This window comes from Montipora capricornis, chromosome 2 (genome assembly GCF_036669925.1).
Source record: "Montipora capricornis isolate CH-2021 chromosome 2, ASM3666992v2, whole genome shotgun sequence".
Classification (NCBI taxonomy): domain Eukaryota; kingdom Metazoa; phylum Cnidaria; class Anthozoa; order Scleractinia; family Acroporidae; genus Montipora; species Montipora capricornis.
The window spans coordinates 18,310,725-18,326,662 of NC_090884.1; the positions used below are offsets into that span (position 1 = coordinate 18,310,725).

A 15,938-nucleotide genomic window follows, 5' to 3' on the forward strand; every position below is an offset into this window, starting at 1 on the left:
GGGTAAAGCTTGCAATCCAGATCATGTCAGAGAGCTAAACAAAAAAGCACGGAACAATTTAAGGAAAGCTAAGCTCAAACCTAAACGGGCCAAACTGAAATTCCTCAAGGTCAAGACTCCATGAGGCATTCCATGTCAAAAGTGATTCAGTCTTTTCATGATAAGATAACACATGGTCCTGAATATATATGCACTTGCTGTAATCAGTTATGGTACAGATCAACTGTCTTTAAGTGTAACAGTAGGATGCAAATCTAGTGGTAAATGTTCTCAAAGTTTGTTGGAGGAATGTATAACTGGCTCAAAAAGTGTTGATAATACTGAATGGGTCTGCTCTACTTGCCATACTAACCTAACTGAAGGGAATTTACCAACCTGTTCTAAAGCAAACAAGCTGCAGTTTCCTTAAAAAAACCTCTTTTGGAAGAACCCCTCAATTTCTACCCGCATTCCATTTATGCAAATATGTGAACTTGGGGTGGTCAATAATTATCTATCCATGGTAATGTTGTTAATGTGCCAGCTGATGTGAGTTCAACAGTAACTACTTCACCAAGGCCCATCAATGAATCAAAAACCACACCAATTAAACTGAAATGACGCTTAAGTTACAAGCATTATAAGTGAAATGATGTCCGACCAGCCAAAGTGTTAGAAGAAGTAAACTACCTTGTGCAGACTACTGAATTGTTCCAAAATGAACTTAAACAAGTAAAGGAAAATTGGCAAGAAAATGTGTTCACTGCTCTTTCAGATCCAACTGCTGTAGGCATTAACGACAAGTAGCAGTGTTCCTGATTTACATTTAAACTTTTGCTGAAAACATTCAAAATGCACAAGTATCTCTAATGACAATAATAACACAGACAACAGTGACGATGAGTGGTGGGAAGAAGAAGAACGACCGTCTGGTGTCACAGATACTTTGGTGTAACAACCAGATATCGCTGAAATTTAGAGAAGGTACTTAGCTTTGCACCAGGAGAGGGTAATATACCATTACGTATGTTTATGGACAAAGACCTTGAAGTGTTGGTATTCCCAACAATTTCTGTGGCAAAACCAGACCTGATAACAAGGATAGAAAAAATATCAAATCGTTACAGCACAGTGTGTAAGTAGGAATAAGAAGTCGAGATAGGAGAGTTGTACAATCAGTACCAAAGATCTTTTATAAGTCGCAAATCAAATCAAACAAATTCAAAATAGCGCTTTTATGTCACACTGCAGGTGACCTAAAATCAGATAATTGTGTAAATAAATGAATACATCTTGATAAAGGGTTTAGAGTATTGAGAAACTTGAGGGGATCACCACCATATTTTGAAAATGCAAAAGGACGTGTTTCCTATCATTCGCCAGTTATGTAATCCCACATGGTTCTGTTCATTTTCCGCAGCAGAAACAAGGTGGTCTCATCTTTGAAAATCCTTGGTAGACTTGTAGGGAAAGAAGAGCTCAGTGGATGATTATGAGATTAACAATATGACCTGGCAGCAAAAATTGGACCTTATTCGAAAAGTCCCTGTCACCTGTGCTAGGAACTTTGAACACATAGTACAGCTCTTTATAAAGGAGGATGTGTTCAAGAGTAATCTTATGCCTATTGGAGAAATAGTAGACTTCTTTTACAGGGTTGAATTCCAGCAACGGGGGTCACCTCGCATAAATGCATTATTTTGGGTATCTAGTCGCAAATGAGAGACACCTGTACTGTTACACCATTACCCAGCCTGCTCTCAGGCTAACCATTATCCAGCTGTTATATTACACTGTCTAGTGCATAGAGGAAACTTCAGCCTGTCTATTTCAAACAATCACGGTAACTTTTATATCCACGGGTAACGACAGTGGCACTTTGATATGGTGTTTTAAGTCATATAATAAAAAAAGAAAAAAGAACTGGACCAATATCCAGCCATCTTGATCGAACAAGCTTGGTCAATAACCCATATATACTTAGTGGAAGAAGTTACTGTCTCCACAAATTCTTTCCTTGGGCATTAAACCGTTTATTATTTTCAAAAAGTGGTTTAATAGGTTTTCCCTTTGTTCAGGAATGAAAATCGAATTTTTATTGTCAACTTGAATTAAATGACAGTTATCTGTACTCTTTTGGACATAAAGAAAAAGTTGATGTCTTTGTTTGTTTTGCTCTAAAATGCGAGCGAACAAGTGCTTTTTAATCCGTTTGCCCAACTGGTTTTCGATGTGCCTCGACAGTGACAAGAAAATGTTGCCCTTATGTTATAAACACGTAATCGCAATGAGTTCTCGTAAAATTAGGGGGAAATTTCACTAGCGTTTGTTTTCAAAAATTTGTGTAAAGCACCTTAACGTCATTTAAGAGTTGGAGCGGATTTTGTTTAAAGTTCGTCCTTTCTTGGTTGCATTGCCGTATTTGCCGATTTTCAAGTGTTCCAGGCCAACCTGGCGTGTTTCAGTGACATACATCAAAATGTGAATGATCTCGTTTTCAGAGATAAAGTGGAATAAAGTACATCAGTAAAACTCTTTTTGACCTTGAACTGACAAAGGTTTTTTTATGGCTTCTAATTTTAGCGTGATTCCTATTCGCTGGCTATTAACAGTTGACTCTGAAATGCCTTTTTTCCTCTAACATTTGCTCGCAGAGGGTGTGCTTGTTTTCTTTTAAAACTCATGCGGTTCAAGAAAAATTGATTGCCAAACTGGCGAATTCCAAAGTAAATTTCACTAGAAAAACCGATATCGTACTCATGGATTCGTGATTCATGCGATATCGGTTTTTAGCGTAAAATGTACCGTGGAGTTCACTTGTTAGGCAATGAATTCTTCTATAGAAGAAAGCAAAGAAAGTGATTTAATTATTAAGCAGCAACCGGAAACATCAAAACGCGGACAATTGGAAATCTTTTATTTTCATGCACTAACCCTCAGGCAGTAAGAATAAATAACCAGGGAGCTCCGCTTTTAGCCTTGGCTAAATCTATATATTACTATGTTTTAAACGTGCACTCGTATAAGCGTCAGTAGTGACTTTCATTGTACAGCATCTGAGCAAATCTGTTCAAAATTAACGGGTGGCGGAGTCATTGCAAGTCAGTTAAACTTTCAAAAGCGTATGGTTCCGAAACGTTGCCATAGCCGAAAGGACCATCCTTAACAAATTTGTTTGTGTACATTTCACTCAACAAAAACATTTTGACGTACATAGTATGACATCTGCGTTTCAGTGATGATAACATGTAGCCTGATTGAAAAGTGCTTTTTATCGACAGGAGACGAAGAATTCAATTACTTGTGGCTTTTGACATTGTTATTATTGTGTGTAATCATCGCCCTATTGATAGTCTTCTTTTACTACAGGTGAGTGAACGAAACAATATAATAATAATAATAATAATAATAATAATAATAATAATAATAATAATAATAATAATAATAATAATAATAAGACACTGGGGTAGGACAGGTTGGCGCCACAGCCTACCACGGGAAGTTGGACGCTCCCGCCCACCAGAGTCCGGGGTAGCACCTTTGGCCACCCCTGCTAGGGTTACAGCACAGGGTGGATAGGGTACCTTGGTCGGTATCCTATCTAGTGGTGGCACCACTAATAAAATGCTATCTCTCACCTATTTGTGATGATAAGTATGTCTGCTTCAGATATGAGTAACGGCGTAAATGGGACTGGAATTTTTGACGAAGGTGCCTCGCCCGGCAGGGTTGCCGGGGGACAGCAGCCAGCACCCGGTCGTTATCCTGCAACTGATGCTCAAGAGAATGGACCGAGAAAGGGAAGGAGGAAATGGTTAGTCGAGGAGAACAGGGCTTTGATGGAATGTTATTTTAAGAGCATCCCGAAGAAAAGAGGGTACCACCAGAGAATGCTTAGGTTGTGGGATGAGAAAGGAATGGTAAAAGTGACTGAACAGAGGCTTGCAGACCAGGCCCGTACTATCTTGAAAAGTAAATGGTTTAGAACTGTTGAGTTAGGAGAGATCAAGAGGAACAAGCCGAGAAATTATGATGAACAAAGTGGGACAGCTGTTGTAGAGGAAGCTAACACTGGTAACGAGCATGAATTGCCTGTCGAGAATGCAAAGGAGATGGACTCACAGACTGCGGAAGAAGCCCAGGTACAGGGTGAACGGTGTGATGAAGCACCTCGGCAAATGCCTGAAGACCAACGGGTGATTTGGAAAAGACTGAATGACATCAGACTGAGTCAAGACCAAGACAAAGTACCAGCTTTGAAGGGAATTTGCAAAGCGATGGATAAGAGAGGGGCTCCAGATTGTAGAAGACGTAGCTGCCCAAATACAAACTAAAGACATCTCAGAAACCAACAGGCTACTGTATGCCACTGAAAGACTGGGTATCAAACCTGGAAAGAAGAAAGCAACCAAAGAACCATGGTGGAAAAGACGGCTACAAGGCCAGGTGGATCAGCTGCGAAAAGACCTCAGCCGACTAGAGCAAGTCTGTAGAAATGAGTGCAGTAGGCCGAGAATCAGGAATCAGTTGTGGAGAAAGTACAAAATAGAAACCAAGGGGGTTGCAGTATCAGCGCAAAAGCTCATAAAATCAAGCGATACAATGATCGAATTTTGCAATACCAGCAGAACCGGTTATTTGAGGTTAACCAGAGGCAGTTTTAGAAAGAACTTGATGACCCACAGGGAATTGACCAACCGACCCCTGATGCTAATGAAGCCAGAGAGTTTTGGAGTAATATTTGGGACCGGCCAGTGGAACACAGAAGAGATGCTGGTTGGTTAAATGACCTAAAGGGAAAGACCCAGGTAAAACAACAGATGATTTGACCATTGATATTGAAGAGCTACGAGCAATTGTAAGGAAGATCCCAAACTGGAAGGCTCCCGGCCCCGATAACGTACAAGGATTCTGGTTGAAGAGCATGAAGAAACTACATGAACGGATAAAGTTGCAGCTGCAAGAATGCCTTGATGGCAGGGGCATTCCCGAATGGATGACAAAGGGATTAACTGTTCTGCTGATCAAAGACAAGGCGAAAGGGAATGCTGTGGCCAATAACAGGCCAATAACATGTTTGCGAATAATGTGGAAGGTACTCACAGGGATCATAGCAGAGGATTTGTACCAACATCTCTACCAGAGCTCATTGTAACCAGATGAGCAGAAAGGTTGCCGAAAGGAAAGCACAGGAACAAAGGACCAACTGCAAGCAGAAGAAAACCAACTTAGCAATTGCTTGGATCGATTATAAGAAGGCTTATGATTTTGTCCCCCATATTGGAAACACTTGATCTTGTGGGGGCTGAAGATATAATGAAACGGCTAATGAGGGAAAGCATGGAGTCCTGGAAAACACAAAGAACGGCATGTGGTAAGGACCTTGGTGAAGTGTCCATCAGGAGAGGAATATTCCAGGGGGATTCCTTATCCCCTTTCTTATTTGTGATTGCAATGCTACCTCTCAGCAGTGTACGGAACGAATCAGCATCAGGCTACCAACGAATTATCCGAAGTATTGGAGATGATGTTGAAGGTTATAAATATCTGGGGATGTTGGAGGCCGATGACATTATGCATGATGAAGTGAAGAAAAGTATGAAGAAGGAGTATATTAGGAGAGTCCTCAAAGCTAAATGCTGGTGATGTTATAAAGGGTATTAACAGCTGGGCTGTATCTCAACTTCGGTACAGTGGGGGGATTGTAAACTGAACAAAGAGTGAGCTTGCTGAATTGGATCCTAAGACCTGGAAACTATTAACCATCCATGGCGCTCTTCATCCCAGGTCTACCGTAAGTCGTCTGTACCTACCAAGAAGAGAAGGAGGGCGTGGACTAATTAGTGTTGAAGACGCCATAAATATTGAAGAAAGAAATATCAATGTCTACATCAGCCAGAGCCAGGAACGTTTGTTGAAAGCTGCATGGGAGAGGAAGAATGTCGATGAAATTGAAACACCAAAGGGGTATAAGGAAAGAATAAAGAGGAAAAGAATGAGGACTGGTCTGGAAAGCAGCTGCATGGGCAGTTCAAGAGAGAGACAGAGGACCTATCTGGTGTTTCCTGGAATTGGATAAGAACTGGTGAACTGAAGAAGGAGACAGAAGGGCTTATTTTTGCCGCGCATATAGACCAGGCACTAAGAACAAACGCCATAAAAGCCAAAATCGAAAACCAAAATGTATCATCCAAATGCAGAATGTGTGGTAGTCACGATGAAACTATGCAGCATATTTTGTGTAGTTGCCCCAAGCTTGCGCAGACAAAATATAAAAAGAGACATGATGTTGGCGGGTCATACATTGGGAGTTGTGCAAGGAATATGAAGTTGATTGCAGTGACAAATGGTATGAGCATTCCCCCAAAAGCATAGAAGATAATGAGGAAGTAAAACTGTTGTGGGACTTTACCATCCAAACAGACCGTGAAATCCATCACAGGAGGCCAGACATTGTAATTCAGAAAAAGAAGGCAAAGAAAACAATCATTGTGGACATAGCTGTTCCCGGAGATAGCAACGAACGGCAAAAAGAAATTGAAAAAGTATGAAAAGTACCAAGACCTGGCAAGAGAGATTAAAAGGATCTAGAAATCAAGGACAAAAGTGGTGCCAGTGGAAGTAGGTGCATTGGCTTCAGTGTCAAAGAAGCTGGCAGGCCACTTGCACAACTGGGAATTAAGGACCGAACAAGAACGATGCAAAAGTCGGCATTCCTCGGAATCACATATCCTCAGAAAAGTGCTGGAAGTCTGAGGTCTCGGGATGAGACTTGACTGGATATTACTTAATGCCTTGCGAGAGGGAAAGTTCCATCGTGGATGAACAAGGGAAGAACTGTATTGATCCAGAAAGATAAAGATAAAGGAACAGCTCCCAACAATTATAGACCTATAACGTGGTTGCCATTAAGATGGAAACTATTGACAAGCATAATCGCTGATGAGATTTATGAATATTTAGATTCAGAAATGATGCTACCTGAAGAGCAGAAAGGTTGTAGAAGGAAAGCGAGAGGAACGCAGGATTTACTGTTTATAGACAAAATGATTTTAAAGGAAGTAAAAACTAGACAGAAAAATCTCGCAACAGCTTGGATCGATTACAAAAAGGCATTTGATTTGATCCCGCATTCATGGGTTTTAGAATGTCTTAAGGTGCTTGGAATAAATGAAAACTATTAGAGGAGAGCATCAAGAATTGGAGAGTTGAGTTAGTGTGTGGATCGGCATCACTTGGGGAGGTTTTAATCAGTAAAGGAATTTTCCAGGGGGATTCCCTGTCACCATTATTATTTGTGATAGCACTAATACCGTTGACTCACTTCTTAATTAAGAAAAGCCGAGCCAGCATACAAATTCTCTGATGATGGAGAGAGAATCAACCATCTTCTGTTTATGGACGATCTAAAGCTTACGCCATGAATGAAAAAGGGGTGGACTCCCTAATCCAAACGGTGCGGGTGTTAAGTGAAGATATAGGGATGGAAATTGGAATAGAAAAGTGTGCTGTATTATTAATGAAGAGAGGAAAAGTTGTTAAATCAGAAGGCATAAAATTACCGGACTACAAAACCATACAAGGACTGAAAGACGGTGATAGTTACAAGTATTTGGGCATATTAGAAGCTGACAGGATCAAGCATGAGGAGATAAAAGAAACAGTAACCAAAGTATATAAAAGGAGGGTACGGAAGATTTTAGAAACAAAAGTTAATGGGCGTAACCTTGTCAAAGCTATCAACACGTGGGCTATTCCTCTACTGAGATATTCTGCTGCATTCCTGGACTGGAGAAAGTCAGAGTTACAAGATCTAGATAGAAAGACCAGAAAATTACTTACCATGCATAATGGTCTCCATCCAAAGAGTAATGTCGATCGTATCTACATACCGAGAGAAGAAGGTGGACGAGGATTAATTGGTGTTGAAGACTGTGTAGAGTCTGCTACCTTAGAGTTGGCGAGATATATCAATGATAGTGATGAAAGACTGATAAAGGCTGCTAGAAAGATCAGCGGTGGTCATAATAATGAAACAGAGGTTGAGTATAAGATACGTAAGAAAAATGAAAGAAAGGAACAATGGAGGGAAAAGGTTATGCACGGACAATTTGTACGACAGACGGAAGAAATATTAGGAAATGAATCCTGGCTTTGGTTAAAGAAAGGAAGTGTAAAAAGTTAGACTGAGAGTCTTATCATGGCAGCACAAGAACAGGCGCTTGCAACGAATCTGATAAAAGCTAGAATATATCAAACTCAAGAGGCGTGCCCTAAACTAGCACAAAAGGAATATAAAAGGAGACATGACTGAGTGGGAAAGAAGATCCATTGGGAGGTTTGTAAAGAGGAAGGTTTCATTGTCAATGAAAAGTGGTATGAACATGTACCTGAGCCAGTACTAGAGAATGAGGGATATAAAATGTTATGGGATTTTTACGATAGACGAGCTTCAAAAAAGTGTGGTTCTGAACACGGTAAGGATTCTTAGGAAGGTCCTAGAAGTTTGAGGAGGCTTGTTGTCACCAAGCTTCCTGGAGTACTGAAGTTCCATTGGAAACCCAATGTGCGAAAACAAGATAATAATAATCATCATCATTAATAATAATAATAATAATAATAATGATAATAATAATAATGATAATGATAATGATAATGATAATGATAATAATAATAATAATAATGTCGACGATTATGATCAAATCGAATGAGGCAGATTAAGAAACGGTCCAGATAAGAACGATAACAACAACGGCAACGAACTTGTTGGAATTCAATTGGTATGCAAAAAGGTGATAACTTTTCTATTGTCTGTACTTACTTCTGATTGGCTTAAACAGCAAAAGTTAACAAAACTTCATCAAAGCAGTATTATATTCATCCTTACTTTCCAACCATCTTCCATCTTTCATCTGGTCTCAGTTTAAATGAATTCCACAGAAATCGTATGTGGGGAACATGTACAATGGTAAACGTTTCTTGGCTTTTGTTTTCAATTTTTGTGATTGGTCAAAATCTTTTAACACAAAAAAACACCCTTTCAAAGTGGGCTGTAAATGAAATTTATCGCGTTAACGGCTTTCCTGTAGGTTTATGCAGTCTCTGTGTAAAAATGATAACATTCCTATGTGGGGAAAGCCCCGTTGCCGCATAACAAAGGAAATTGCTATCCACCTTACACGGATCATTACTTAAATCAATTGTTTTGTCCTGAGTTGGGAAAAAAAAGGAACTTTTAACCACGTATGACGCTGACTCGGGCAGTGGAATCCGCGACACAATGGCGGAAGATTAGTCACAGTGCACACTGTTCCCTATCCAGTTCGTAACTTGTATTTCCTTTGCCTACAAACCCGTGAGAAAGGATCGTGTGTAGCAGACAAAAATACAAATACCACCTCAAAGCATTTCATAACCATCTATTAATTTTATATGCACCATAGATCTATTCACCATAACGCAGTTTTGATACATGGATTTCCCCTCTAGTGTCTTCGAAATAGCTTTGTAACATCTGCGTATTTTGTTTTCAAGAAAAAAAGCTTCCGAGAAGGATTTGATGACTACATCGTGGATTATCGATTACCATGACATCACCTTTTGCAGCCCCGGTAGCCGCATGTCAAGCAAGGTTTGTACTTTTTTAGGCAAATGGTTTTAACGTGATAGAGAAAGTCCGGGAATTAAAGTTTTCCGTGGTGGATAGGCTTTGAATTTTAGCTTTGCTAGCATAGGGTTCCAGTTCCATTTTTTCGAGGCCGTGATCGTGAACAGTATACTATCATGAATTCAAGTTAAATGTTGGGTTTTTTTTGAGGAGAGGGGAAACCGGAGTACCCGGAGGAAACCTCTCAGAACAGAATAGAGAACCAACAAACTCAACCCACATATGAAGCCGAAACTGAATGGTCATAGTATTGGTCATACTATGACTTTGGGTTAGTCATAGTATTGGCTTTACGATTGGCTCAAACCAATTGTACATTGCATTTTATTACAAACTGAGGTTCGCTTGAGATGTCTCACTAAAAATAAGCTTCTTCTTCGTCTTCTTTAGCTTCTTTGAAAACAAATTTAGCATGGAGACAACCCTTACCTTCTATTGCGGCATAATTAAAGCAGTTCGTAAAAGTGGCTGCTCGGATGGACAAAATGCACTGGCTCAAACCAAATCAACTCCGATAACTGCTTCACCCGCGAGAATTTTTCCCTCTGTCAAATTCGAAAACAGATCGATTCGACTCCAAATGTTGAAAATAACATCCTAAATCACCACCTTACACGCAAAGATGTCTATAAACTTAAGTCAGTATCGCCGTTTACAATCTTTAAACTCTTGACGAGATCAAAAAGTATCAGTGAGCTTGCCACACATGTCATGCAACTTTAACGAAACCTCGCCCTGTTGGACGGTTTCATCAAATGATGGCATGAACTCAAAGTGTTATTTATGGTGCTAAGTCGGTGTGTAAATGAAATTGGTGGTATCAACTGATCTGATCCATGCAAAGGAACCACCGTAGTGAAATCAGAGAGCTTAAACAATTGTGTGTTCGATGAAATCATTAAAAGAAAACGATCATCTAGGGTTATGGTTCTGTACACACGGTATCAGAAAAAAACGAATAGTGGGATGCTCAGCGAAGAACTTGTCTTTGAACACTTCTGCTATAGAATAAAGTGGAAGTCTTGCATGAAATATCCGTTGAATATTCAAGAATCTTGAACAGTTAATTGGACGGCTCTAAAAAATAAATTTCCCTAATTTTTGCGTCTCCTCTAATTTCTACTTTTAATTTTGGAGTGAACGAGAGACAAATATATATCACTTTTATTCTTATGAAGGATGTATCCGCCGTAACCTCTCTCTGCTTCCAAACATGGAAAGAACCCTCTGAGACTTAGGATCATTTCCCATAGGCAGCCAAAAGGAATATCATTGTCAACGCCCCCTCCCCTCCTCCCCACTTCATATCGTTTTAAGTGGCTGTTGCTAGTCTTTTCAACACTCATGTTTCAGGTCAGAAGTTTCCATGGATCATTCGTCAGTAATATGGGATCTGTCGGGGTTGAAGTTACTAATCTTGCAAACGTTGGGCGATACAAGGTAAGAAAGGATTAAAAATGGAGGTAACAGTGATTCAAACAAAGGACTTAAACTTGGGCTCAGCGCAGACGCAAAATATTAATGAATTTTCGAATAAATTAGTATTAATAACCTGCTACACAGAGTGCATGAAGAAAGTATGTTTCCAGTTCTAGTTAAAAAAATACAGATTGCGGGACACAAAAAGGACAAGTTAGCGGTTTTCTATCTGAATTTCACAGGCTTAGTCAACTTTCTGAGGAGTGCAGCTGGCCAGCCAACTGACCAGACAGAACGAAAATTAATTCAAAATGTGAACCCATTTACCAAACAAATGTGTAACAACTAATGAAAAGAGATCTCTTTCTAGGCAGAACTGGTGGCTGTGAAGCGGCTGCGAAAAGACAATATAGAGTTGACAAGAGATGTGTTTGTCGAGATGAAACAGGTTAATATTTCCAATTTTTTGGCAGCTTCTGCAGGTACCGGAGCACAAATTACGTAAAACAAAAGAAACAAACACAGAAAACAAAATAACTTCAAATAAAGACTAATCCCAAGTGACCAAAAACACAACGCTTTCCGGTACCTGCAGAAAGACCCAATTTTTTGAGGCATTTTCAATTGTTTACCGAAAAAGGAAGGGTTACGTTGTTGCAAACGTCGGTCGCGTAGTACTTATATTTCAACAGAATTAACAATATTAAAAGGTAATGTGTGCTGTTTTCTACCCATGTAAACCATGTGAGCGTTAGTCCTACTAATGGAATTGGACCCACACAAGGAAAGGGTAAGACTCTGACGAGGGTGGGAATACCCACCACCTTCGGGTTAGATCAACGCTGCTCTACCGAATGAGTTACAAGGGCAGACAGGAGCAGGTTGTGGGATTTGACGGCAATGAATATGTACAAGTACAATGAAAGGTTACGTTTTTGCAAACATTGGCCACGTGCTTAACCCAAAGGTCTTGGGTTCAATTCCCACCCTGATGAGAGATTTTCTCTGTCTTTGTGTGGGCCCAATTCCATTTGTCGGGCTAACGCTCTCATGGTTTACATGGGTAGAAAATAGCACTTCACATTACCTTACAATAGTTAATTCTGTTGGAGTATAAACTGCTACGCGGCCAAAGTTTGCAAAAACGTAACCTTTTCTTGTACTTGTACATACTCATTGCTCTAAAATTAACATCTTCAACTCCCACGACTTGCTTCCGTCTGACCTTGTAGCTCAGTCGATAGAGCAGCGGTGATCTAAACCGTAGGTCGTGGGTTCAATTCCCACCATGGTCAGAGCTATTCTCTGTCCTTGAGTGGGCCCATTTCCATTAGTCAACATGGTTTACAAAGGTAGAAAATAGTCAATCCTGTTGAAAGGGGTTAGTATCTGGATGGCACTGGGAGATCCATGATGCTCGCCCAACAAGGGAGTCCTGCAGGTTAGCGTTCTAGTGATCATCATTCGCGTGTTCCACCTCTGAAATATGAGTTTCAGCCGTCGATCTCCACCTGACGAGCGATTTTATCTTCGGGTACTCCAGTTCCCTCCCTCGTCAACGTTGACTCACAGGTCTAGCATCTCTGGGATCAAACATTCAAAATATGCTTTCGGTGCGAACTCGTCAAGTTTTGCCATACGTAAGTTGAGCCCCTAGGACAAAACACGTGAAGGGCCAGTTTCTTTTCAGACCTCCTTCTTTTTCTTTTTGAAATGTGGTGAACATAAACTATCGTTTGATGATATGAACAATGTGCTACGTGCTGATTACAGTGAATATATACTCTTATATATTGGAAGCAAAAGAAAATGAAAATTAATTCAGTTTCTAATGTTATGCAGCAATATTTCTCATCGTATTTCTCAACATGAATTTATTACAAGCTTTTTCTTCTTCTTTGCAGGTGCGCGACCTGTCACATCAAAATCTTAACCATTACATCGGTATGTGCATTGCATCCCCAAACGTTTGTATTATGTCCAAATTTTGCACCAGAGGAAGTCTTCAGGTAAGTGGAAGCTGCTTCAATAGTTCCTCGACATTCCGCGAAAATTAAGTAAGTACCCGTAACGGCCTGCGGGAGAAGAAAATTGACAAAATAGTTACAAGTTTTTTTTCAATAATTAAACTGTATTAACTTTTCATTTAAGGATCTATTGGCAAACGATGATATCAAACTTGACTGGCTTTTCAAGATGTCATTTGCTAACGACATCGTTAAGGTAACACCTTGCTTCGTTTCTTTCAAGCAGAGGTTGGATTTCTGTTGTCGGTGGCTGTTAAAGGTTGAATTTAAATTTAGATTAATTTTAATGTCAACCTAGGTTATTATGAACTGTCTAAAACAGGGTTTTCCCCTTTTTGGGGGATGTAATAAAAGAAACTGGAACCTGGATTTTTAGGGGAGATAAAAAAGAAAATAATGAAAAAAGACACATTGGTTAAATTCCTCTTCCATCTTCCCCTTGCCTTAATTATAAGTTCTTCTTCCACTTTCCGTCTCTCCCTTTCCTTCCCTTTTTCTTTACTGTTCCTTACATTACTACCAACGGACTATGCCACTTACCTTGAGCTTCCATAACAGTCCGTGTCGCTCCAAGAATTCGAACCCTCACACCATTGGACGTGTGAGATTACGTCTCCTCTGTATTGATCGCTAAGCCTTCGAGTCTGCTAGTTTTGTACCAATGAATTTAAGCTATTTCCAAGCCCTCGCAACAACCACCATTTTGCACAGGCGCAAATGAACTTTTTGAAAAAGTTAGAAGGGTGGCTAAATTAATTTATCTGAAGAAGAGTGAAAATGCGCTGAGTCTCCAGTGCAACAAAAGCAAAAATTGTTTGCAAGAGGTGGGCTCTTGATTCTGAAGGACAAATCGTCAAATATTGTATGAAGTTTATTTACGTTGCTATCCAAAATTCACCAGGAAGGCATCATTTCTAGTCATGATAACAAACCGATTTTCTTTCTCATATGCAAACAGATCTAATTGATTTTCGTGAAATAACCCGTAAATGTTCTAATTTGTAATAATTTGCGAGTAAAACGATGACGAACTTTCGCCGCAAACACAACGTAAGCACCGTGAAAAAAGGATGGTGGCACGGACAAATAGAACAACGAAAGAGAACCTTTGCCGTTTAATCAAACAAAAGATCTTGTCACCAAACCACTGGTGTTCACAGAACCATTGCCAAAATGCCGTATGAAGTGGTTTTCCGAATCTCTCGGAGAAAAGAAATCAAAAGGCCACAAATGAGTGGAAAAGTCACAGCTACATCAAATACATAGCAGGGAAATGGTCAATAATTTGAAAAAGTGGATGAGCCAGACATTGAAGGAGAACGTTGTATGACATTTGCAAACTGCAGACCGCAGACTGCAGACTAACCCTAAATCACAGTTATTGAAAGCTAACCGTCCTAAAATGGGTGCTTATATATAATTAGAATTAAATACTGTTTATCAGCACTATTTGAAATGGGCGCTTAGACTTAAATACTGCTTATCAGCGCTATATGTAGGCAGTCTGCAATCACACACCTTGATCATTCAAAAGAAATAACACTTACAAGCTAGAGCCTACAAAGAGGCTTCTGATCAGTAGATTATGAAATCCTTTTTCCTGACTTTTCAAAGTTTTGTTTTCAATTGCTTTTAATTCTGACGAATTCGAAGCAAGCGAAAGATGGAGCACATAACTAAGCAAATTAAAAATCAACAATACATCATGTATGTTTCCGTTCTTTTATTCCTTTGAACATAATTCAATATTGTTGCCTCCTGCCCTCCTAAGAGATTGTCCTTCTAAAAAGCTCTGAGAAAAGTAGAATCGGTTATCATGTACAATATGCCCAACCACAACCTCAATGCTAATAATTTAAAATCAGTGACTAGACTTAACAACCATAAAATGATCATGACAAATTTAAGCTGCACTAAGTTTATCCACTCACCTCTAGGACCAGTTTACTTACCAATATATTACACGTACTTACTTATAATTGATGGAGATTTGTTGATGTTTCCTACTTTTAATTTCAACCTAGTTTAAAATGAAAGTGATCTACTTGAAATTACAATTAACCTAGAATTTGAATTTAACTGTAACAGCTACTTATCTATATACAAAACTCTCGGTTAATAGATGCGCATAGCAGTCCACATGTAGCGTACCCTGACTTAATAGGGACTTTTTGGTCGGAGAACGACGACGAGTACGAGTTTTCCGTTCTGAGCACGCGCACTTCGAAAAATGTCGGCCTCCAAACCTTATGCGCATGCCCAGTACGGAAAACTCGTACTCGTAGCTGTTCTCGTCCTCCGAAAGGTCCCTAATTACACGAAAGCGTGCATGAACCCGTAAGCTTTAAAACTATGATCTGGCCTCGGTTGTTCAATAGGCGGATAATGCTATCCACTGCATAGCTAAATCACTATCCAGCGGATGAACACTAACATCTTGAAAACCAATTGAGTTAGCCAGAGAATAACGCTATCCACCCTTCGCACAACTGGGGCGTGGAAATTATACATTGTGGAAAGCAGACAGATGATATCTACGCTATCGGTATCGTGTACGTATTAACTGCGCAATTGCTTTCAGGGTATGATGGCTCTACATAATAGCGCTGTAATGGCCCATGGCAGCTTAAGGTCATCTAAATGTCTGATTGACAGTCGCTGGGTTTGTAAAGTGTGTGACTATGGATTGGACTCGGTCAAAGCCAATCAGAAAATGGAAAAGCTTGGAGAGTTTGCACAAGGCAGAGGTACGGAATTCAAATTTGTGCTTTACCTTTATTCTTCCAATCGCGATTTCCTGGGCTAACGTAAACCGTAAACATGACGAAAACATCATCACTTAGAGA

The 15,938-nt window shown here is 39.8% G+C and overlaps 1 protein-coding gene and 1 non-coding gene across 12 annotated transcripts in view; both read left to right on the top strand.

Moving 5' to 3' along the window:
• The window catches only part of LOC138038989 (atrial natriuretic peptide receptor 1-like), a 94,222-nt gene that overhangs the window by 49,063 nt on the left and 29,221 nt on the right, over positions 1-15,938 (top strand). For all 11 annotated transcript variants that reach the window (XM_068885117.1, XM_068885115.1, XM_068885114.1 and 8 more), the window contains 7 exons: positions 3,261-3,348; positions 9,514-9,610; positions 11,000-11,086; positions 11,436-11,513; positions 12,970-13,074; positions 13,217-13,288; positions 15,674-15,839. In XM_068885117.1, the coding sequence (XP_068741218.1) occupies positions 3,261-3,348; positions 9,514-9,610; positions 11,000-11,086; positions 11,436-11,513; positions 12,970-13,074; positions 13,217-13,288; positions 15,674-15,839 (693 nt within the window). The remainder of the gene's footprint in view (positions 1-3,260; positions 3,349-9,513; positions 9,611-10,999; positions 11,087-11,435; positions 11,514-12,969; positions 13,075-13,216; positions 13,289-15,673; positions 15,840-15,938) is intronic.
• On the top strand, positions 12,288-12,360 carry Trnar-ucu (transfer RNA arginine (anticodon UCU)). The gene has a single exon. It is a non-coding gene; the product is annotated as a tRNA-Arg (tRNA).